The sequence below is a fragment of the Herpailurus yagouaroundi genome, unplaced genomic scaffold (genome assembly GCF_014898765.1).
Source record: "Herpailurus yagouaroundi ecotype Mexico unplaced genomic scaffold, PumYag 67525, whole genome shotgun sequence".
NCBI lineage: Eukaryota > Metazoa > Chordata > Mammalia > Carnivora > Felidae > Herpailurus > Herpailurus yagouaroundi.
This window is the reverse complement of record NW_024420331.1, coordinates 973,357-999,191: the sequence shown is the minus strand read 5'-3', so window position 1 is coordinate 999,191 and position 25,835 is coordinate 973,357. Positions and strand designations below refer to the sequence as shown.

At 42.8% G+C, this 25,835-nt stretch overlaps 1 protein-coding gene across 6 annotated transcripts in view; it reads left to right on the top strand.

Annotated features, from left to right (window-relative positions):
• Positions 1-25,835, top strand: part of FRMPD4 (FERM and PDZ domain containing 4) — an 868,248-nt gene that overhangs the window by 733,476 nt on the left and 108,937 nt on the right. Inside the window, exon 1 of one of the 6 annotated variants that reach the window (XM_040467608.1) lies at positions 21,843-21,919. The exons of the other annotated variants lie outside the window; for them this stretch is intronic. Coding sequence (XP_040323542.1) covers positions 21,861-21,919 — 59 coding nt within the window. The 5' untranslated portion in view covers positions 21,843-21,860. Of the gene's footprint in view, positions 1-21,842; positions 21,920-25,835 lie in introns of those variants that run through there. 6 annotated transcript variants of the gene reach the window in all.

Genomic DNA, 25,835 nt, shown 5'->3' with positions numbered 1-25,835 from the left:
TTCCCAGAGAGGGTTGACAATAAATGATAATCTTTCTATAACTTGAAATATTATTTTCTTAAGGTACTGTCTTCTTATAGGGATTTCCTCTTACTGTTTTACAAAAGAAGTGCCTAACTCAAATGATCTGGTCAAACTTTTTTTTTTTTTTTTAATTTTTTTTTTCAACGTTTATTTATTTTGGGGACAGAGAGAGACAGAGCATGAACGGGGGAGGGGCAGAGAGAGAGAGGGAGACACAGAATCGGAAACAGGCTCCAGGCTCTGAGCCATCAGCCCAGAGCCCGACGCGGGGCTCGAACTCACGGACCGTGAGATCGTGACCTGGCCGAAGTCGGACGCTTAACCGACTGTGCCACCCAGGCGCCCCTGGTCAAACTTTTGACTATCGCGCTCTATGATATCCAGGAAATTAGCCCGTATTGCTCCTTTCTGGTACTGGCCATAGGCAGAAATCTCTCCAGATCCATTTCCCTCATTTGGACAATTATGAAAATACTTGCAGTCTATCTACTTAAGAGACTTCTTTCTCAATCTCCGTGGAACCCAGTGTGAAGTCCTTTCATCTCCTTGGGAGGAAAAAAGGAGGAAAAGAAGTACAACGTGTTATGATTAGTTCTTTTATTCTTTTCAGCGGTGTTAGTTGAAAGAGGAAACAAAATGAAACACAGGAAATTGAGGTGAAACTTCACATGTACACACACACTCTGTGAACTGACCGTGCATGCTGAGGCCCAGAGTGAAACGCCATTGAAAGAATTGGTCATGAGGCATGGGGCAAAAGAAAATCTTGGTCTGTTTTGTGTTTGCATGCAATAAGGTAAAGACATTTTTTCCAGGTGAAAGCTTGGAGGTTAGGATGTTTGATGTTTCTCATCATGGGTGATATTCAGCATTTTAATGGCATTTATAGTATACATGCATAGAAATCAGAGGAAACACCATATCACCAAACCAGGGGGTGTGTATAGAAACACAGTCCTGGTTTTCTTGGGGTATTGGTTTTCATTCTTGAGTCTAAAGCTGTAAAGTGTCTGAAATGTTACTCTCAAGCTACCACATCAGCCTGTCACTGTCATATGTGTATGTGTTTATACACACCACACATACATACCACAGACCTCTGGATCAGATGCAGACTGTTTGCTCACATAGACACTTTCCCCAGAGCCCCAATTCTTCCAGGGCAATTCAGTGAAAGCCAGGTGTATCTAGCTGTGTATAGAAGCTTTCCACCACAGCAGAAGAACTCCAGAATTGTGACACCCAGAGCTTATTACATAGGAACTACTAACACATCTGTCCTTCTTCCCCTCTAGAGAGAGAGGATTTCATTGCTCGGAAATGTAGCCAGATCCTCTCTGGGAGAGGAGGCAAAGATCTCCACATCAGTACTCTGGAATGTCGACCCAGGGTCTACATAAGACCGTGTCATTATGGACGCCTGGATCCTTGGGGCTGCTCTACAGTTAGTCTTTAACCCAGGGGCCAGTACTGTTTTCTTAGGAAGCCTTGACCATGCCAAAACATGAAAATATTCATGGCGCATTTGTTTTGGATACATGTTAACTGCCCACTGGAAATCTCGGGAAACTTGACTTCCCATTAATGCTGATGCCCTTAAATGCTTTCCAGATTGGAATAAATGTTCTGATTTACACAGCCTGAGTTTAATTGGATAATTTTTGAAATCTGAATGGCTCAGATTTCTGTTTTATGGTAAAATAATAACAAAAGATAAAACATGCGTTGATCGAGTTTGTTCCATCCGGCAAAAAATTTTTCAGCCATGTGTCATTGTGTGAAGGCACTATTTAATTTTAAGTGCTAATGCTGCACTTAATGATAACTGCATTGATTTCCCCAAAAACGAGCTTTGTCCAGAACCTGCAATTTCACAATTTAATATTTAATTTTAGTAAGCAGGTACTTAGTGAGTTTAATAAGTGCATTTTATACTCCACAAGCCATAATACTGGAATCAATAAGCAGGATCAAGGCAGGTCAAGGCCCATGACTTTTTTTTTTAATGTTTATTTATTTATTTTGAGAGAGAGAGTGAGTGAGTGGGAGAAGGGCAGAAAGAGAAGGCGAGAGAGAATCCCAAGCAGGCTTAATGCTCAGTAAGCCCTGTGTGGGGCTATATCCCACGAAGGTGAGCCCATGAAGTAAGCCAAAATCAAGAGTCAGACATTCCATTGACTGACCCACTCAGGCACCCCAAGGCACATGGCTCTTATTAAGGCCCGTATTAAACTGAAAGGATTATACCATTTTCTAATATAAGGAAGCACGGCTCCTTATAGAAATGGCTGATTTGGGGATCCAAAGAGGGAAAATACGGGATAAACCTACAACATCTTATTGCACTGGAAAGTTTGGAAGTGTTTTTTAAAAAAATAAATGAAGAGGTGCCTGGGGGCTCAGTCTTTTAAGCCTCTGACTCTTCATTTCCTCAGGTCATATTCTCACAGTTCGAGAGGTCAAGCCCCACGTTTGGCTCTGTGCTGACTGCATGGAACCTGCTTGGGATTCCCTTTCTCCCCCTCTCTCTCTGCCCCTTCCCTGCTCACGTGTGCATGCGTGTTCTCTCTCTCTCTCTCAAAATAAATAAACTTAAAAACATAATTTTAAAAAAACGAAGATAAATCCAAGGGACACAGAAGCTGACCTTAAAGTGTGCCCAAGGGCCAAACCTGGAAAATTTGAGCAAGAAAATAATAGTGTAGTATTACATCGTAACCAAATACAAACAATAAATAGACATGACTCCATCCTGATATAAATGAATACTTTAATAAACAATGACAAAGGAGACAAATATTCCTTACCAAAGAATTCCAAATAATCTACATAAATATTTCCTCCAGGAGGTGGAGTTTAGCCACCACCGCCCGCCCCACCCCCGTCCTTGATTTGTAAGCTGCGTTTTGTGAGTTACTGCCAAAAAGCAGAATATGTAGACGAATAAACAAACAAACCTTTACAGTGGAGAGAGTTGGCAAGCACTACCTTGGCCAGGTGAGCAAGGTTAATATCAGCAGTGATAAGTCATGTTGAGAGCATGTACTGTTGACATAATGTAATAAGAAAGGCATATCACCATAGCGATATTCTTTCCAAAAATCCATAACCCAGTCTAATCGTGAAAAAAATGTCACACCAACCCAATTTTTGAGACATTCTATCAAATCCCCGACCAGTACTCCACAAAACTGTCAAGGTCATGAAAAATAAGGAAAGACCGAGAAACTGTCAGACCAGAGGAGACTAAAGAGATGTGACAACAGAATGTCATGTGGCACCCCACAATGCATCCTGGAACCGGAAAAGAACATTAATGGGAAAACTTTAGAAATCCAAATAGAGCCTGGAGTTTAGTTCATAGTAACATACGTGTTGCCAATGGGTGAAATGGTGAGGGATTACCTGGAGCTATCTTCATGACTTTACGACAAATCTAGAATCTTTCCAAAATACAAAGTGGGTTAACATGATGGAGTGAAGCTTTAGCCCCTCAACCAGAAACGCAATCTTCTGGATCACTTCAGTCATTCCAGAGGCAAGGCATTTTGTAATCCGGAGACAAGGATGATGTTGGGTGAATTGGGGGAGTGGCCAGGAAACAGTGCTGAGTAGAGAGGTCATCAAAGAGTAAGAGACCCGGAGCACCTACAAGGCAGGGACTGAAAACTGTCTTCTCTGGCGTGGCCCAGCATCCTACACAGAGTGTCAGGTAGCAATAGAATCAAAATGCAATTCAGTATGGGATCATGTGAATACAATGGGGCCTTGAAAACTCGGGGAAATGCAGTGCCACAAAAGATTTGTAATGGGCTTCTCGTGCTCTAACACATTGGTCGTATTGGTTGTATTTGAGCCTTTGCTTGACCTGGTCTGCTCTAATCCCCTGGGAGCCCTAGGGAAGATTCCTGTTTTTCAAAGAATTTTGTGATTATGTTCATCAGGCTGCCAGAAATGAAATGAAGGAAAGATGCCTTTCCCCCCTGGAATTTCAAGACAATAAAAACAGCAGCTGTGAGATGAACCGTCTTAAATGTATAAAAGTTGAAGGAGTAAAAATGAATAAGAAATTATCTAAAGTCTTTAATTCACCTCCCTCTTGAGGTGGGAGGGTGGGATTTTTCACATAGCAGATCGTGTTAATAACTGCTCACTGTTCTTGGGATTTAGGAATTGAGTCTTGGGGCACACGTCTGTTTGAGGAGTATTTTGGAATCATTTAGGAAATAGCAGAAACTGCCTTTTCCCCAAGTTCACACACCGAACTGGCCCTCGCGCGTATCTCTTGGTGATGAGAAAGCCACCTTTCTTTTCGCGTGTGCAGTACCTCAGTCTTATCTTGGTTATAACCCAAAGTTCAGTGATAGCAAATAGGAAGTAATGCTGATTTCCTTCATTCTATTTCAGTATACTTGCCCCACCAAGATAGGTAAGCCATTACACATTTTCCTCTTTGTCCTAGATTTAAAAGGAAACATTTTTTTTTTCTTCACTAAATTCTCCTCCCTCAGCCTATTCTGCCTTGCACAGCCACAGTCAGAACTGCTGGTGATTTCCATTGTCAGAGTTATAATAAATAACTGTCTTCTTACTGCTCTGGGTTACTGAGGAAGGTGGGCTTCTGGTACCTGGGGCTGCAAGGTCAAAGATTTGTACAACAGTTCTTTTCCAGCAGCCCTCCACTGCTGGCTGTCCTAGGGCCATTTGAAGTTAAGATAGGCTTTTGTTGGGAGTGAAATGTCTGTATCTCTTTGTGATGTTTCCATGACATAGAATTTCTAAGAAAACAGAACCTAAAAATCCTTACTCCCTCTAACTATTCATTCATGCATGTTTGGACTCATCCATTCCTTAAACACACGGTGGCTACTGTGTGGTAGGATTTAAAAATGAATATAGGGGCGCCTGGGTGGCGCAATCGGTTAGGCGTCCGACTTCAGCCAGGTCACGATCTCGCGGTCCATGAGTTCGAGCCCCGCGTCAGGCTCTGGGCGGATGGCTCAGAGCCTGGAGCCTGTTTCCGATTCTGTGTCTCCCTCTCTCTCTGCCCCTCCCCCGTTCATGCTCTGTCTCTCTCTGTCCCAAAAATAAATAAACGTTGAAAAAAAAAATAAAAAATAAAAAATAAAAAATAAAAATGAATATAAAGCAAGGGGCTCTACACTAAATAGTTTACTATTTCATGGAGGGAATCAATATACTATAAGAAGATAATCACCTTAGAGTGTAGCCAGGGCTGAACTAGAGAAATGACCAGAGTTGGAGATGGTTTGAGTAGATGAGATGATGCTCACATGATGAGCAGGAATTCACTCTCCATAGTTAAGCCAAGGACTTTGTGGAAAGAGGGAATAGCATGGACTGTCAGGCTCATGACAGGGCTTTGGTGTTCCCCATGCCGGGATCAGTGTCCCTGGATCTTAGTGAGTCACCATGCCAGATTATCATGGAACACACAGGTTGAGGCAGGTTCTGAAGAGCCTAGCTCACTATCCAGAAGACACTGGACTTTTCCTCTCCGGCTTGTGAACCGATCGAGGTTTTTGCGGTATCGGCGGCCTCAGTGTATAATAATGTCTTCATATCTTGGACTGTTTTAAGAACGACCAATTATGTGTATTTAAAGCATTACCCACAATTTTAGAAAGATCCTCTGAAAAATAAGTCTACTGATGACAGCCACGAAATGGAGAGGCCTCTTTGCTGCCCTCCAGAGTCAGCCAGGGCTCAGTGCTTTTGAAAACATAAGTCGAATCTGCACACACACTTCATTTCCGTGAGCGAGAAAATATTGGCATTAGGAAAAGTTTCAGATAACCAGATCAATGTATGGCAGCTTGAATGAGAAATCAGTACAGAAAGCTGCTACACGTTATTGGTAATTGCTTTGCATTTCCAAGTCTTTTAACTTTTAGTTTTATAGTTCATTTGGTTTTCCTGCACAGTTTATTCACCTAAGAGTCCTTCTTCATATACCTTAAGCTGGCAATAAGTATTGCACTTAACAGTAACTTTCAAAATTTAAATAGATGAAGATCAAATACCAAAACCAATGTAAAAGGGAACTGGGAAAATATTTATAATACATATGATCAATTAAAGGCTAAATTAGTACACCTTGAAGAGTTTTCCATAGACCTCTCTCCTCCTTTTTAAAAGCTACAGAGAATTCCATTGGATGTGAATTTTGGTATGTCATTAAAACGGCCATTGGAAGGTACACTAGAAAGGCTTAATGCCGATATCTCCTGGGCATAGGGCTGGGGTCTGGAGAACCAGGGCAAGGTCCATATTTTCCATTTTACAGTTTCAGAGTTACCTGGTCTACAAAAATCACATCTAAATTTCAAATACCAAAGAAGTTCCTCGAAGGTGAAGTTTCAGGATATGTCCAGCGAACATTTAGGTAAACTAAATTGTGGTAAAGAAAACTATTGATACTAATACAAGTTTCTGGGCAAATGCTTTCAAGCTGGCTTTCATGAGACTCAGAGTTTCAAATTTCTCTCTTGATTTGAAGCATTAAGCATATAAGAAGATACTTAAAATATAAAGGTAATTAAATATTACGATATTTCTTCTCTATGCCTCGGGTTATCAATAAGCAGAATGGGAATGACCGTATTCACCTATATCAATGAGAGACCAGCATTTTTTATGTATTATTTAAGGTTTTAGAAGTTCAGATTGAGACTTGAAAAATGGGATTTTGAAAGAACTTATTCCTAATTTTCTGTCTGCTGCTGTTAGGTTTTACTCCGTTTCTATTGGTAAAGTAACATTCAATTCGGATATTTCTCTTGGTCTAGTGACATAGGAATGTAGATTAGAAACACGATATATGTCAATGGGAAGAAATGAGCACTAGTAAATGTGCTTATTAAATTGGAGAGATCGGAGACATTAGTTCTGATGCTTCACTCTGGAAGTAAATGCCTTAAGTCCAAAATGAATAGAACATATTCATTTAGCTGTAGCAGTATCTGGTACAGCATTAGATATATTAGTAGGTATGTAATAATTACCTATTAAAAGATCATTTTCAGAACAAGGTAAAATCATGACTCTTGTACGGATATAAAATTAACCCCTGTAAAGGATTTTATTTAACTCATTAATTAAGAAGGTGCTGTGATGTTACAAGTACTCCAAAGGAGAATCCAAGAAACAGATACACGTACAGATCAGGAATATTGAAAGAAATATGCAAATAGAGGCGAAGTCAGCTTGCACTGTCGTGAAGGCAGTCAGTAGAACGGCCCTGACCTTGCAGGAGTTATAAAATAGCTCCCATAGAATCCGGTAACCAGGATCCGTGTGGTCCAGGCAGTTTTTCCCACTGAAGCACAGGCTCCCCCTGTCGATCCTGATGGAATTTTCTATTGATCTAGAAGTGTGAACACGTGTGCACTGAGGCCCTCTCCTAAAGAACACTGCATTTTCCTGGTTCAGAGAAGAAGACCCAAGAAAGACGAGCGGAGGCTGTAGTGACTCCGCTCAGTGCCGGCGGGATGGCGAAACCTATCTGTCACCCGAGCTGGGGTCCAGCCCTCGCTGCCGGGATTCATGTATTATTGCCTATAGATGACTGAGGATCGGAGGGCAGTTAATGTGACAACTATATGGGCTGTTCTCCCAAGAAATGAGAGAGGTCAAAACCATTTCTTGAATGCCTGCTCTGTGCCCAGCACCTCCTTGGCATTTCATAATCCTAGGCTCATTTAAACTTCACCGTGATCCTCAGCTAAGAAAACAAAGGCGTAAAAACAAAGTCCGTTTCACTACCCAACAGGGGGAATCTGACAAGCTGACCCCCAAATCCCTGGTCTTTCTCCACTTATAGCAATACTACTCCAATCATTATGTGACTGAATGAATCTGGAAAAAGAGAAATGAAAATAGATCAATTTTTACCGGCTTGGGAGGGGAGAACATTTGAGGAGGGAACAAAATTAGGTAAAATTTGTCAAGGTTTACAGCATCACCTGTACTGCCTAAACCCCAGTCACTGCCATTTATGAAGCACCTGTTGTGTGTTAGGCGCTGTCCACTAACTTACCTGATTTGAATCGTCCTGACAAGCCGGTGACGTATTATCCCCATTTTACAGATGAGAAACCAAGGTGCGGAAATGTTCAGGAAACGTCCCACAGGCGGTCAATGGGGTTGCAATCTAGGTTTGGCCGATTTCAAAGCTGGTTGCTTTTGTCCGGAGCCGTCCCCTTCCTAGCCTATCTCCGGGTGCCATGCCATACCCCCAGATGGCTAAATGCTCTGCAACAGCCTGCAATGTGGCCTTGGCCTTGGGAGGCTCCACTGGCCCAACAGGCCTCCCCCTAAGTGCTTGCGGGGCCTTCAGAGTACTTTCCCTCCTGCCTTGCAAGCCCACTCAGCAGAAGCCCCTGCCTTTCTCCAAGGCTGTCCGCTGTCCCCCAAAAGAAAGCCTACTGCCTTCATAGGGACTGCTCTTCACAGCTGTTTCTCCAAGGCTAGTGATCATTCCAAAGAATTCCCTGCCTACTAATTGGCATAAATAATGTCTCTCCCTTCCCCACGCCCTTTGCTTTCCTAATCTAAATCCAACAAGTCCCCTGTAGTGCTGTACTCTGGCTCCCCCTCTGAGCTGCCTCCTACTGAAATCCGGTGTCTTAAAAAGAGCTCACATGTGGAACGCGATATGCACTGAGTACCTTCAAATCGCTTCCGTTACCCTCCGTTCCAGTGTTTGCCTTATACTCTTAATTTAGACTCCTTGGCTGTTTAACTTTAAAAGATCGAATAGCCCTTTATGGTTGTTTTTACATTGTTATCCCTTTTGAGTACTTGTAAATTTCCCAAGCGTTGCCTGGAGGTAAAGCCACTGGCAGGAGGTAGCCCAGGGCATCTCCTGGTAAATCCGGAGCCTTTCGGGCCTTGCCTTCGGGCAGCATCCAGAAGATGCCTGGGAGACGGGGAGAACTCCACACTCTTAGCTTGAGGACTAAACATGTATCTACCTTCAGCTTTTCCCCGCAACACCCACAGTACAAAACACAGAAGTACTGTTATCGCAGGAAGTAAAAATAAATGTCGTTTTTGTTTGAAATGTCTCTAAGTTACTTGCATCCAAATCCAAACTTCGAGGTCAAGATTCTCTCCCCGATCGTTAAGCCTGACCTTCATTTATTGAACTATTGTGCTCCCTTCTCCCACAATGAATAATTCACTCTTCAGCCAAGCATGTCTGTGAATTAAATGAAAACTACACAAATGATCATAAGAAAACCCTTATTAAGTTGCATATAAAATATATTTATGCTGTTTAGAGATAGACGTTGCTATGGGAACAATTTGGTTTTTTTTTTTTTTTAATGTTTTATTTATTTTTGAGGGCGAGAGAGACAGAGGGCAAGCAGGGGAGGGGAAGAGACAGAGGGAGACACAGAATCCAAAGCAGGCTCCAGGCTCCGAGCTGTCAGCACAGAGCCCAATGCGAGGCTTGAACCCACAAACTGAGAGATCGTGACCTGAGCCGAAGTCGGACACTTAACCCACTGAGCCACCCGGGTGCCCGGGAACAATTTGTTGTCTAATTTTTGACCATTTGGCACACGAATTGAAGTATGGGCAGTGTGCAGTTTCTTCCAAGTATGCATTTATATGACATCGAACATGGCAATGGCTTAATGACAACTAGACTGGGGTGGGTTTTTCCCTGTCCTTTCCTACTTGTTTCCCCTTCCTTGCACGATCCATTTCAGGCTTTATATCTTGATGAACTATGTTTTGGTGGTTCAAGACTACAGCTCACAACACTAATTCTGTCTCATAATTGATAAATGTTCATTCCGCTTTGTAATTGGAAGTAATCAGGCCATGTCCTGGCTTTTCTGGAGTACTCCACGAGAGGCCCATGACCTACTCTTTCCTACCCTTCCAGGCAAGCATCTGTCCGCAACTTGTCACCATCTGAATGACTGTGTCTACATTTACATGATATGATATATGTTCTCAGATCTGAAGGACTTTGTAAAGGGGTTGCCTAATTATTATTGTTCACTTGATTGAAAATTTCCCAGCTCCAAAGCTATGGTCTGTCGATGACGATGTCACCAAAACTTTAATCTGCTTCAACTAGGGTCATGTTGTGTGGTCAGTAGTGAACATTTGTATACCATAATAGTGATTTTATTTCTGTTTCTCGTAAAGGTGATATTTTCTAAATTGAAGAAAACAGCAAGAAAAAATTAGTAAGATTCATGAGCTTTTTGCTTCATATATATAAAATTCTGAAAAATAACTTGCCTTGTCTTCAAAAGACAGATATTCCAGGTGTTCCTAAGGGACTCCTGGTGACAGGCCTCCCTAAAGAACGTAATCACTGTTCCCAAAATGCCATACCTTATACACTGCTTTCTGAGGTTCTCAGTTTGTTCTAGACTTTAAAAACCTCTGATGGTTCCATGGGCACCCGGGTGGCTCAGTCGGTTAAGTGTCTGACTTCGGCTCAGGTCATGAGCTCACAGTTTGTGGGTTCGAGCCCAGTGTCAGGCTCTGTGCTGACAGCTCAGAGCCTGGAACCTGCTTCTTATTCTGTGTCTCCCTCTCTCTCTGCCCCTCCCCTGCTCACACTCCGTCTGTCTGTCTCTCTCTCTCTCAAAAAACTAAATAAACATTATAGAAAAATTGAAAGAAAAACAAAAAACATCTGGTGATTCCTGCAACAGCAAACCCCGTTTACTCTTTTTCAAACTGCGATTCACACACTGCCTCCCCGATAACTCTGACACTGCCAAGGGTACCCAAATGTACCGCGGGGTGTAAAATTGCCCCCTGTGGGAACAACTGCCTAAGAGCCTCCCCACAGCGGATAGCCAACAGATCATTTTCTATGTGAACTAACCACAGTTGTTGAAAATCTGACCTACTCCCTCCCAGCAAGGTCGAATATTTAAGGTAGAACCGCAGAAAACATTTGAAGTTAGTTGCATAATATAATTGAGAGGCGAGGCCAGGAAATTTCCAAAGGGGACATTGATGGAGTACTTTGGTTTTGTACCTTTAAAGCATAATGTTGCTCTACCTGTTGTACTTATTAAAAGGGGCTTCGAGGGAAACCTGTTTTTATTTGTAGCTCACTGGTTCAACGAACGCCCCTTAAAACGCTTCCACTTCAACAAAATCTCAGAGGACAACGAAGGGTAAAAAGTCAACCAGCCCTATGGAGAGGGCATGGTAGAGAAACGAAGGTAGAACAGCCCCCAGAGACTTCCTGAGAGACCAGACCCCCCAGAACACTTCCTGTTACTCCCAGCTTTAAAGGCAAAATTCGGTGTCTCCTGACTGGCTCGGTCAGTGGAGTGTGTGCGACTCTTGATCTTGGGGCCCCGGTTCGAACTCCTCGTTGGGTAGAGAGATTACTTTTAGAAAAAAAGACTAAATGCGGTTACAGTCATAACATGGAATCCTAGAACAAAACTTTGCTTTTTTTTAAAAATTGTGTTAATGTTTTATTTCTTTAATTTGATAGAGAGGGGGAGAGAGAGAGCGAGAGAGCGAGAGCGCGAGAGCATGAGCAGGGGAGGGGCAGAGAGAGAAGGAATCCCAAGCAGGCTCCAAGCTGCCCGCACAGATCCTGACGGGAGGCTTGAACTCACGAACGGTGAGATCGTGACCTGAGCAGAAATCAAGAGTCAGACGCTTAACCGACCGAGCCCCCCGGGTGCCCCAAAACTTTGCTTGTTAACACAGCTGTTGTCTGACTTCAGCCTCAGCACATCTTCTGTGCCACCCATAAGTTTGTCCTTTCTCGGGGGTCCATATCTCCCTGGTGAGAACCACTAGATCAGCTGTTCTCCAAGTGTGAGCTGAGGACCCCAGGGAGTTTGGAAGGCCCATCAGGGGGTCCAGGATATTGAAACTATTTGCATAATAACGCTGAGGGTTTAGTTGCCCTTTTTCCTCTCAGTCTGTCACAAGCACACAGTGACATTTTCCGCAAGTGCGATCTCACAAGAGATGGAATACAGAAGCAGAGACGAGCAACCAGCTGTCTTGTGTTAATCCAGGCATTAAAGAGATTTGTGAAAGTGGAAATCAATCCTACCCTCCTCACTAATTTGTCTGGTTTGCGACAATGGTTATATTTTATAAATGTGTGGCTTGTGTTAAAATATATGGCTTTATTTTTTTTTTTAAGGGCAAAGTGATGTTTATTTATTTTTGAGAGAGAGAGACAGACAGAGCGTGAGCAGAGGAGGGGCAGAGAGAGAGGGAGGCACAGAATCCGAAACAGGCTTCAGGCTCCGAGCTGTCAGCACAGAGCCCAACGTGGGGCTTGAACCCAAGAACCATGAGATCATGACCTGAGCTGAAGTCAGACGCTTAACCAACTGAGCCACCCAGACGCCCCTAAATGGCTTTATTATTGTTCTTATATATTAATAAGCATTTTAGAAAATTTTCTCAGCTTCTGTTTCCAACATGGTAAAGCTCAATAAATACAACGCATATACGTGAAAGCTCTTTGAAGTCCCCAGCAATTCATAAGCAGATACAAGGGGGTCCTGAGTCCAAGGACCTCAGTCCTCGAGTCTCAAGAGAATGAGAATATTCTGTTGGGTGTATGTGGACAGCGAAAGATCAGACTCAAAGGAACCTGCAGCGTGGCGGGGGGTGGGGGGGGAACATTTTAAATCCACACTGAAAGGGAGTTAGAAGTCTCAGGGCTGGGATTCATTAACATCTTCAACCCAATAAAATGCCCCATTAAAAGTGAGGTTTCTCTTCTGACACTCTCCTATCTCCTGAGGGTACTCATTAAACAGGAAAATCAATAAAGGGACTCTCCTTCCTGACAGCTTTTGTATCGTCTCCACCTTCTACTTACTCATAAAGAGAAGCTCTGATTTCACAAGAGGGACTGCGGGTCCCTGGGCTGCCTGGTTGTCCCCTCCACCCGATCCATCGTTCCCTGCTGGAAATGACAGATCAAGGCAGCCCCTCAAGTGATGCCGTTCATGGAGAACTGATTAATGTGTATGATTATTCGAAGTTGGGTTGGTGGGGGGGCACCCGGAAAGCCCGCTTATGGCTAGCTCATCAGAATTTGCTGTCTTGCCATGAATATGGCAGGTTCATCACCCTTATGTTCCCCGTTTGTTAAGTAGGTTACAAAACCATCCAGAAAACTTCATTTCGTGATGGGCTAAAAAGGAAGCTGTGAATTGATTTTTAAAGCCCGATCTTTCAAGACTGTATCTTACCTCGCTTGTGACCCTCTCTGTTACTCAGGCCTGATAAAGTCGAGGCCCACGTGGATGAGCTTAAATCCCTTACCTGGGAACACACAGCAGGTCAGTTACAGTCTTAGCATCAAGCTGTTTTTAGTGTTTCAAGAAACCTTTTAGCACTGAACCCAAGTGCTTCTTAAATTGCCCTTCGAAGATCTGTTCACAGTTAGTAACCCGTTCCCCCAGAAAGATGCATTTGGTAGGTAGCATAATGGCCCTCCAAAGAGTTTCATGCCCTCATCCCCCAGAATCTGTAAATACGTTATATAACACGGCAGGGAGGAAATCTTGGTTGCTTGTGAAATCAAGGTGTCTCATCAGCTGACCTTAAAACAGGGAGATCGGCCTGGATCATTCCGGTTCACAAGACCCATTGCATGTGCGAGAGGGAAGCAGAAAGGTGTCAGAGTGGTGCAACGTGAAACAGTTGGGAAACTGATGATGATGAAATGTGAACCAATTGTTCCCCATTGCTGACTTTGAAAATCAAAGGAGGCCGCAAGCCAAGGAATACCGGTGGCCTCTAGAATCTTGAAAAGACCAGGAAACCAGTTTCCCCCTGGAGCCTCTCCATAGGGTACAGTCCAGCAGACACATTGATTTTAGCTCAGTGAGACCTACTTCAGACTTCTGAACTCCAGAAGTATTTGCAGCTAAGTTCAGAGTCCAAGTGGGCTGGTTCTATGTGCTTCTCGTGAAAAGAAGGGCTTTCACTTCATGTTGGATGGATTTCTTTGTGTATATATATAATGAAAGCAAAATCGGGAAAAGAGGTTCATTTCAGACTTCTTTGTAATTAATCAGATTCCTGCTCGGCGCAGAGGCCACATCAATGCAGACACTGAGATGTGTCTGGGCCTGCAAGGACACTGGAGGCGGTCCATCTGTCCAGGGGCAGTTTCCTTTTTATCGTAGTGCATTCTCGTAGTGCATTCTCGGCTGCTTAAGGCCTCCAGGCGACGTTCGTGAAAGTGGAAACCTGTCAGTCCCTTCCTTCCTTCCCGGCAGCACCCTCAGGCACTCTTGTGGGAATCCGAGGGAGCAAAACAAATCCGTCGTCAAGGTTGCAGGAGGCAGGCGGAGTCCTGAGTCCCGGCGCAACGAAGTCCTTGGAGGGCACCTTCTCCGTGGTGCCCTGGGTGCTGTAGGGAGCTCTTCCCCACCCAACCCCATGGCAGCCCACTGCTACCCGGGTCGTGTTTCGAATGTGAGCAATCTTGTTTGCGAACTGGAGAGGAAAGGGGGATCATATAATTTGAAGGATCCGTCACTGTTGAGCCACTTTCTGTCCGTCGGAAGAACATATGTAGGGGTCGGCATTCCCTCTGAGGCCAGTTGGATGTGCTGTGTCTTTCCCCTGGGCTGGCCAGAGGTCTTTGAGAGACAGAGATGCCTGAATCTCATGGGGGCTGTCCCTGGAAGCCCCTTTGATTCTTGTTAAATTGTGAATCCAGGGACCTGTCTTAAGACACCTACTGAATTCTAAGCCCCTTAAGGAAAAACATCATGTCTTCTCATTATCCTTCGATTCCTGCAGAAGCCAAAGCCTCATACCTAGGGGAGAGATGACATTGTGTTAGGTACTCTGCGTTTCTAAAGTAAATCCCCCCAAAACAACCTTCTCCTGGAGAGGGCTGCATCTCGGTAGAAGAGAGGAGACCCTTATGCAGACCGCTGTCACGTGAGCCAAGTAAGAGAAGTGCAGTTGGAGAAGTGGAAACGAAGCCAGGAGGGGAGGGGGGCCGGCGGGCTGCACGATGGAGAGGCGTTGTTTGCCGAGTGAGCCTTTGGAAGCTTTGGGGGAAGAGGCTCTGAGTTGGTTGTCGCTGTCTGCGCGATTTTATCTCACACAAGGATGGTGGTTGAGACATTCCACCAGCGGAGGGCTCTGTGGGCATAGAGGTGAGAGAATGTGGGGAGCCTGAAGCCATCACGTTTGGCCAAAGTTGAGGTACCTGCGTGGGAGAGGGGAACAGAGTTCCTAGGAACCCAATAGAACCTAAGAGGGCGGCTTGGATTGGGGCGCGGGCTGCGCACACTGGAGTGTTGCTGATGAGATGCGACGCACTGAGTTCTGCCCAGAACTAGCCTTGTGCGGTTTTTCTCCACTGTGGGAAGTGGTAATCACGTAGGTTGGAGCATACGTAGCTTTTAAGGCGATCATCGTATTAAACTCACAGATTCACACAGAACACCCAAATGATATGAAGACAGTTATAGATATAAAATCTATGTCTATCTATATAGCTATGTTATAATTGTCTATAGCTAATATGTATTCTGAGATACAGATGTGTGCGTGTGCTGATGTCCGTGTTTCTCAATTTTTTTTCATTATTTCCTCCCAAGTAAAAGAAGCTTTCTTTAACGTTTTTTTTTTCCCTAATTGCCCCTCCATTTAATTTTGATAACACAGGTAATTCTACGTATACAAGTTTATATATTGCATGTATATCTGTTCTCTCTATATAAGAAGAGTAAGATTTTTTTTTTGCCTCTCAAGAACCAATTTCCACCCTCTTAGGAGCGGTATCACCCCTACTGAGAACACATAATATATATGTCTATGTATCTAAGTAGTCATTTGTGTGTTACCTCATTGCACAAAAGAGTTAGGATGCCAAATCAAATGTTACTTATTCATTCACAATAGAAAGTGTTACTTTCCAAAGGAACGAATACTCCCACCTTCCAACCACCTACCAGGAAAATGGAGGTAGTGGATGGAGGGGGAAAAAAAAGACCGCTTAAAGACCATTGAGTTAAAGAAGGTAATGTGGATAGTCATGGAGAGTAATTCTTCCAAGGTATAGAAATAGAAATACCTGATGAACTATTCCTCTCTCTTAGCATGTAAAATCTTACTTTAGTGAAACAAGACATCTATCTGCGATGGATAAAATATTGCTATCTCTTTGACCATACGGAACGAATTTTCAAAATCTGCTTTTTCCATTCTGGTTTTTCTAGATACCCTTCATAGCACCCTTCCAATTTTATGATAACACAGCAATTGTCTCATACTTGTTGTAATGCAGGTCAGTTGTTGATAGCCCTTGAGACCATCTTTGTTTTCTTAATTGGATTAGACTGCAGATTCTAGTATCATCAGGGACACACTGCAGAGCCATCTACCAGGGAGAGTTACCTCAGCAGATCCATTATGTGCTGTCTGGAGTCATTTCATGAGTCAGGGAGCGGATGGAATATGTTATACTCAACGTGGTTGCTGATGTTTAGCCTGAAACTTTTGTCATTATATAATAATGCTTTTTTGATATTTTATTTTTTAAAAATCTATGGATTTTATAGACACAAATCCATTTTAATCCATCAGGAGCTAATTAGTTAGTGCCTTCTTTAAATTTGTATTGCACTGAGAAGTTGGATCTAGCTCCTTTCATGAATGCTTCATTGCAGTTCAAAAATATTCCCAGTAAGGAAAATAAGCCTCAATACGCTTCCTTGTTAGGGGGTTTAGAAAAAATCAAGGTTGAAAGAAAAGATGTTGAAAGTAGGAGATAAAATATCTTTGGAAAATAAAATGAAACCTCAGTCCATGAGAAAGCAAGACATTGGAATAGGTGACAAGTTCAAGTTGCAGATTTATTTTAAAAATAATGGGGCTCCGGGGTGGCTCAGTCAGGTAAGCATCTGACTTCGGCCCAGGTCATGATCTCACGGTTTGTGGGTTTGAACCCTGCATTAGGCTCTGTGCTGACAGCTCGGAGCCTGGAGCCTGCTTCGGATTCTGTGTCTCCCTCTCTCTCTGACTCTCCTCTGCTCTCTCTCTCTCTCTCTCTCTCTCTCTCTCTCTCAAAAATAAAAAATAAACATTAAAAAATAAAAATAAAATGGGCTTCTCTTTCCAGTATGGCCAAAGAAATTTCTCCTAGACTTATTTTCCTCTATACCGTAACTATTAATTCTAGACACGATAAGAAAAAAATTTAAACACCTACCACAGGCATTGGAAAATGAACAGAAGTAAGAAGATCCTGGAGGGGTGTTGACACTTTGAAGAAAGGAATGGCAAGGGATGCTTGCCAGTTTTTGTGGCTTTTCATCTAAGGGCACGTTACAGTTGGCCCCATGTCAAGTGGCTAAAATTCCAGTTGGAGAAAAACAAAACAAAACTCCTTCATTCTCTCTATAAACCCTGCCCAGATCTCTAGTAGATTCCTAAACCACACACTAGAAGCAGTCTAGCCAAGGTTAAGAGAACCAAACTGAAATTTGAGCTGATGCCTAAGTGATAGAGTATGCAGTTTGAGCCTATCCAAGATAATTGATTGAAATAAATGCTTTTTAGAGAAATACAACAGAACACAGACACCACAATATAATATCACAATGTCCAGGATATAATCTGAAATTACTTGACGTGTAATCAATAGAGACCAGTATTGGTGATGACTATGAGCATAACCGTGCTCAATGACCTCAAAGAAAATATATGTATGGTAAATGAAAAGCTAGTAACTCTCAGGAGAGTGCTAGAATTCATTAAAAATAATGGAAGTTATACAACTGAAAAATGTGGTATCTGAAAAGTAAGTATGGCACAATGACTTTAAGGTTTTTTTTAATGTTTATTTATTTTTGAGAAAGAGATAGACAGTGTTGAACAGGAGAGGGCAGAGAGAGGGCAGAGAGAGGGGCACAGAATCCAAAGCAGGCTCCAGGCTCTAAGCTGTCAGCACAGAGCCCGATGCGGGGCTTAAACTCACGAACCATGAGATTATGACCTGAGCCGAAGTCGGACGCTCAACCGACTGAGCCACCCAGGCATCCCAACTTTAAGATTTATATAAAAATCTACACTAGTGCCACATTAATTGTCAAGAACTCTTGCTTTAAGTAACAGCCAAAGATCATTTGTAACCTGCTTAATAATTTTAAGTAAATATACTATGCCAGTGTGGTAGCTAAAGTTTTAAGAAAAGATTAAAGGGTCTTATACACTCTTTTATTGTTTACTAAGTTGTTTGTTAAATCTCTTATTTTTTATAGAGTACAGTAACAAATTTCATCCAGTGTATGTCCGAGTTATTACAGCTTTTGAGCAGGATAAAAATTGGTATAATGTAACTGTATCTGTGAATTCTTATTGTCCTAAAATGGATTATTTTCTTGCTGTCCTTCATTTGTGTAGATGATGTCTTGTTGTAATGACTTTTTATTAAAGCCAATAACCCGATGGCATTGACTAAAGAGAAATATGTGAATTCTCTTTCACCTCTAGAGATGGGATATTTGCTTCTTGTCCTTTTGGCTGAGATCAAGTATAGAGATGGGACACTTGAAAGGAGTTTGGTCATTGACTCTGGGTATCTGGATCTAGTTTGCTTGAGAGGAGACTTTGTTTCCTAGTTTCTGTTGCCAGCAGAGACACTGATTAGCCCAGCTCATCTCTTAGTGCTGGGCCAAATCACAGGACCAGTGGTCAGCCTATGAATTGGATTCCCTTGCATTAGGTGTCTATCCCTATCCAATGAGATGTGGCCCAGTGATAGAGTAGGAGTGACATGGTTCAGGGAATGTAGGCATCGTAGTTCATCATCTTAGAAAGAGCTATAAGTGGGGCAGACACTAATAGTAACTTTTTTAGGTCTAAATCCTCATTCTGACCGAATCTTGGAGTAAATTCCTATTTCCCATAAGGCAGTGATCTCGCCAATTGTCATGGACCTTTTTGCAAGATTAAGAGTTCAGTGCAGAACCCAAAATGAAACGTGGAGTTGACAATAGTTCATTTTCTGTCAGAGTTTGTCACGTAAGTGGGCATTGAGAATGTTCTCTTGGCATTTATTCCAGAAATATTTATTGAGCACCTACCATGTCCTAGAAACTGTAACAAATGCTATAGCTCCTGACATTGAACCTGTGGCCCTTGCCATCCAGTATCTCATAGCCTTGTAGGAGACAATGACAGTAGAGCAAGAAGGTCAGCTCCGTGTCATCCAAAGTTTATAGAAAGTAAACTCGGGCTCGAACAGGAGCCCCCAAAGGAGGGAAGTCCCCTAATTTGGCCTGGGGTACAGGGAGCCAAACAAGGTTTCTTGGTTTTATTTTGCCTTTTTTTTTTTTTTTAGGTTTATTTGTTTATTTTGAGAGAGACCCAGAGAGTGGGAGCACGGGAGGGGCAGGGAGAGAGATTTCCAAGAAGGCTCTGCCATGTCAGTGCTCAAACCCAAGAAACTGAGATCATGACCTGATCCGAAACCAAGAGTTGGACCCTTAACCGACTGAGCCACCCAGGCGCCCCCCAAAGATTTCTTAACAAAAGTGGTAACTGGACTGAGAGCTGAGAGAGCGGGAAGTGTTAGGCGAATAGATGAGGGGTGGGAACAGTATTCCATAGGAAGGGAAACATGAGGAAAGCAGGGAGCAGGCAGGCCTTCGAGCTCCTGGGCCTGTAACAGTGCCCCCAGGGCCGCGTGTGATGTCGAGGACCTGGTGAATGTATGAGGGAGTGAGGCTCCTAACCCAGCCCTGCGTGGTGGGCCAGCCCGCCCTGATTCCCAGTCGAGTGCTCTATAGCCCACCCCCCTCAGCCCATCACCTGCCTGGGATTCTTCAAACATGCCTGGTACCTTCCAGCTGTTTTGTTTGCGTTTCCCTCTGCCTGATGTGCCCTTCCCTCAGGAATCCACCTGACTCCCTCCCTCAGCGCCTTCACATTCTTACTGGAAGTCCATCATTTCAAGGAGGCCTTTCTTGCCTCCCCCTCCCACCCTGCCTCCTGACCCTTGTTAAAATCCACTTCCTGTCATTTTTCTCCACACCGCTTCTTAGCCCCTCCCATTACGTATTGTCAATTTCCGTATTTTATTGTCCGTCTCACTAATATGTGAGCTCCCCTGCTGTTTGTTACCTGCTCTCTCCCTACAGTTCTTAGAACAATGCTTGGCATGTAGTAGGTTAATAAAAATATTCATGAAATGCGTGAATGAGTGAAAGACCTTTTTCTACCTCCTTGTCCAATATGCCATCATCGTGAATTAACTACCATACTTTCACTGTACGCCCCTGACTCCGAAACTCGGATGTTAAAGTAGATCCCGGAGGATACGTTGGTTTCGTTTCGAGACAGAGAATAGAAATGATCAAATTGGATTGGTTTGCCCTGATAAGTTAATAATAATTGCCTGATGAAAACTTATCCGCTCCCACCTGCATGAAATGAAGTATGTGTCTCACGTCCGACGATGCAAGGCTCCAGGACGTGGCCCTCGTCTCGGGTTGCATCTTTAGAGGTAAAACCTGGGACGAGGATTTCCGGTGAGGTGAGTTATTGGAAAGTTTTCCAGGAGAATCCTGCCGTGGGAGTCAGGAAGCGTAGAGGGATACAGGTCATGGGCCACTGCCAGCATCTATGCCCTTGTAGCCTTCTTCTTACTACTCTCTGGTTGCCCTGATCCCTCCCTACTCCGGGCCTCCCCTCCTGCCATGCTTACTCATCCCGTAAGTCTGATTTCCTCTGCTACCTTCTCAGTCAGGCTTTTCCTGGGCCCCAGAACCTCATGGCGCTTTCATTGTTGCAAACCCTCGTCACATGCTCGACCCTGGGAGCTGCCCTTACCCGTGTCACAAACTGGCTATTTGTCTCTGCACAAATCACTGTGTCCAGATACCCATCTGTCAAGGGTTTGCAGTCTGACCACTCAAATCCCTTCCAGGGCAAAAAATTCTCTGATGCTGTGACTTAGCCATATTCCTGTGTATTAAAATCACGAACGCATGCGTCGGCGTTCGCCAGACTGCAAACTTCTAAGAATAAGAATAGTTTGCTTTCGGAGCTACACCTGTGTCTTCTGAAAATCGGAAATATTAATCAATTCCTGGGCTTCACAACCTAGGAATAATGTATGCACAGGGCCGGGTGCGGACAACTCTCTTGAAATAGATGGTCAATATATTGATACATCTTTGGGCTTCGTGAAGAGCCTGTTACACTGTCTTGTACGTTAGAGGCATTCGAGAAATATTTGCTGCATTATGGAAAGAGAAACTGAAAGCTGACGCGACTGAGTAACAAAGCCAGGCCCCCTCCCACTGCATGCTGTGACCTTCCCTACTCTTCCTTGTTGTCAGAGCCAGGAGTTGATTAAATACTGGACGGGGAGCTTTGGGCAGATATTAAAAGAACTAAAAACCCACATGGAAGCTATCCCAAATCACTTTGAACCTCTGCCCAACTGCTGGTTCCAGAACAGTCGACTTTCAGTCTTAATCGCTCTCAAAGTTTATCCTTTGCTTTTATTAAAAACAGGAAGTAGGGATCTAACGCCAAAGAGATCATATCCTGTGGTTCCTCAAAAAAAAGTGACCTCTGTGGTGTCTGATGTTTGTATCTTGGTCTCTCTTTGCATGCTGTTCGTATTTTCTGCAGAGTTTAACATTCATCAGCGCCGGCCACCCACTGAAAGGTTTGATCTGAATCAGTGGCCTCTCTTCTTGAATCTAGCTATTGACATTACTGAGCAGAGAATGCAGACATTAAGCTTTAGCGGTCGCTGTCCGCTCATTGATACACAGGAAGTCTCCTGCCCAGAATCACAGATGCAATGTATCAGACCGAGAACCTGCCCAAACAGTACCGAGAAACCTTCCAGTACCGGGTAGGATTCATTGTGTCTTTTCTTTCAGATTGTTCCTTCTTGAATACCCTACCCACCTCCTACTCTCCCCATCCCCTTCCTTAGAAAAGAGCATGTGAATAATGTTTCAGGAAACTGAGTACTTGGACTTTGCACAAGAACATTCATTTCTTTTTAATATTATCCTTCCTCCTAGGGAGTGCCCCATGGGAGCGTGAAGGGGAACAAGGGAAGTGGAGGGAGCAAATTAGCCCCTCAAAATGAAGTACTTTAGTGCATTTTCTTGCTGTGGTAAAACACCCATAGCCTAAAATTTACCAGTAGTGACATTTGTACATTCAGAACAGCTATGATTCTGTGCCCTGTTCCACAGTGTGAGACTTTTCCCCACGCCACGGAGCGATTCTCTGACACCTGCTGGGTGTCCTCAACTCAGTTCTGTCTGGAGGTGTCCTCAGATTCCATTGTTTAAGGGCTCAGTTTCACCAGACGGTCCTGACTGTCCTCTCGCCTTCAGGGGCCAGTCACTGTGCCGGCTGTCCCCTGCGCTTCTGACCAACCTATATGCAACGTCCCCTCCTTGGGTTCGATTAATTTGCTAAAGCGGCTCACAGAACCCGGAGAAACGTTGTACTTCCTGGATCACCGGATTATTAGAAAAGAATGTCACTCAAGAACAGCCAGGTGGAAGAGATACAGAGTGAGGCCTGGGGAGAGGGCGTGAAGTTTCCATGATCTCTCTGTCTCTGCTCTAGGTGGCTTCCTTCATTTGACAGAATGTTTTCGAGGTCTGTCCATGTTGTAGCATCGACCATGACCTCACTGGTTTTTCGGGCTGAATAATACTCTATTATATATGTATGTATGTGTGTGTATGTGTTCATATGTCTATATATATGGATAGTAGCACTGTGTATGATAAGGAGCAGGTGTTACCAGCCCAAGTTTCCATTAATAGATAAATGATTATATCATAAACAGCAATGCTGTAAACACTTTATGTGCATTTTTTTTTGTTTGAGCACTCATTTTCAGTTCGTTTTGGTACCACCTAGGAGTGGAGTTGCTGAGTCATACGTAAACTCTATGTTTAACTTACTGAGGAACTGCAACTTTCGAGACCATTCTGGCTTGGTATGTAGAATTCTTATGTCTTTAATTTGATTTCGGTGGTAGGTAAAGGACAGTAATTAAGAGAATTGTCAACTGAAATGATGAAGGCGTCTTCATGAATTGCAACCCGTCAGAGCCCGGGATTTCCTGCCTTTGGGTATAAAATAAGAAACGAGCGAGTGCCATCTCACACACCCTAGTCTGTTACGGATCTGGCTTTCTCTCTCCACTAAAAGTAATCCAGAGGGTTCTCCATGATGGAGAGAAGTCCATATATTTCCAATTCAGTGTACTTATTTTGTGAGGAAACCCTGCATCCGACAACTATGTTGGTTTGCTTAGAACATTCAGTTACTTACCAGTATATTTCATTTAAGTTTATTTATTTATTTTGATTGAGAGAGAGAATGTGCACGCACAGAAGAGGGGCAGAGAGAGAGATCATGACCTGAGCTAAAATCATCCAACTGAGCCACCCAGACGCCCCACTTACCAGTGTACTTCAAATGCATCTTCTTTTCAAATATGCTTCAGCTTGTTTCAAATATGTGTGCATGTATACTTATATATACATATATGTATACATATACATATATTATTTTTGATGGAGAACTGTCAACATGTATAAAAAGTACTCTGGCTCCAATGCTCTTATGTATTGTCTAAGAATTTGGGAGGATAATTATTTATCGTCAGCTTTTACTGGATAAAGGGTTTTCCCTAGTCAATATTATCCAAATATTTGGTCGAAAACACATTGAAATACTTTAGACTATTTACTGAGTGTGTTGGATTATTTTCATAATGTAGACCTAGGCATTTTAGAACCACTAATATTCGATAGGTTTGAATGTTAGAATCTTTGAGATAATTTAACCCAATGTGTTTTAAATTAAGCCAATGGCCAACACGACTTTTTCCTTTAGGCCAAAAGCAAGTGTTTCATTTGAAGCTTTTATTGTCTAATGATAATATTCGTGAAAGCGGCAACGCACTTACCTTTCCAGACATCCAACCACTCACTGTTCATTCAGCTGCTTCTTAACAAATTTGCAGAATTCAAGGAAAAAGCTGTGGGGAGAGAAACTTACAGGTGTGAACAGTTTCAGATTTTAACATATCTGAAATTGAATAGTAAAAGTGATGCATTCTGTTTCGCAATAATCGTCACACACAGGAAACGTTTATCTTTTTATGCAACCTAGGTACAATAAAAAGTGTTAGGGATTTTATTATTATCATCTACAAACCCCTAAATTTGATGTGAGCAGGGAACAAGTGTCGAAACTCTTTGTCGCCATAACCTCCATTTTCATACACTGTTATCATTAAACACTTTCAGAGACAGGCCTATGAAAAGTGAATTGTGGCCTTTCCATGCTTAATTTGTTTCTTAATTGTGCATGATTTTATAATGCCCATAAAATAATATTTATAGCCATAACATTTCAAAGGCAGCACTTTTCCTAAAAGGAGAGTTAGATTTATTTCCAGATGTTTCTACCAAACATTTTCTTTTTTCTTTCCCTCACCCTACACTCCAATTTCATGGTTGTGATTAACAGGGCAGAGCTCCATAGCAAAAATTCATCAGCTGATTCCTTCCACCTACAGAATCCACATTTTTTAGGGCTCAATTTGAGACATAATGAAAGTCTACTTTGCATAATTATCATGTGAGACTATCTATAATTAAATGATGAAGTGTGGTTCTGCTCCAGTGTATAGACAAGGCTGTATGTGAACTACAATCACAAAATTTTATTTCTTTGCTTTAACTTTCCTTTGGTGTTGGGAAGGGGGGGTGTAATATAAATAAGCAATTCATTTCTAACACAGTTTAAGTTCCCATGGGAGCCTTTTTCTTTTTTTAAATTTTCATGAGAGAAGGCAATTCCTTGAATTGATGAATCACTGGAAACTTGAATATGATTGCCTCTTCAATGTTAATAGATATCACTCTCAAACTTTAGAAAGTGCTTATCATCAGCAGTGCATTTTGAGTTTTGCCTTAAAAATATTTTTCTTTTTTCTTTCTTTTTTTTTTTTTAAGAGAGAGAGCATGAGCACGCACCAGCAGGGAAGAGGGGCAGAGAGAGAGAGAGAGAGAATTTTAAGAGAGAGAGAGAGAGAGAGAGAGAATTTTAAGCAGGCCCCATGCTCAATACAGAGCCCAATGATGATCCCACAGCCCTGGGATCATGACCTGAGCCAAAATCAAGAGTCAAGTCGTGTGTTCAACCTACTGAGCCACCCAGGCGCCCTGCCTTAAACATATTTTTAAAAGATTTTATGATAGCTTTTGAAATACCCATACAAAAGGACCTGTTATTCATCATGCAATTCTACAGCCTGAAGTGAACCTTACAAAAGTTTCTAACCCTGATTCATCGTCTTGCTTTATACTCTTTCTATTTCTTCTAACTAGATAAAGCAAAGCTGGCTATGCCAAGTTCAAAATTAAAACAAGGGCTCTAAAATTTCATGTGGGGAGTTACATCTCTGGAATTCTTTGTGAAACATCATAAAATATTATTAACTTAAACTGAGTGTGCCTGAATTGGTAAGTTTGGCTGTTATATCTGCATTTTCCAAGTATGCTTTGCACACCGACTGTATCCCGTACGTTGTGGCAGACGGAGACTGAAATTACAGAGACATCATGCAACTTTCAAGGAGTTTATTTTTTTTTTAAGATTTTATTTTTTTAAGTAATTTCTGTATCCAACGTAAGGCTCGAACCTACAAACCCTGAGATCAAGAGTTGTGTGCCCTTCCAACTGAGCCAGCCAGGCGGCCCTTAAGGAGTTCAGAACCTAGTGGT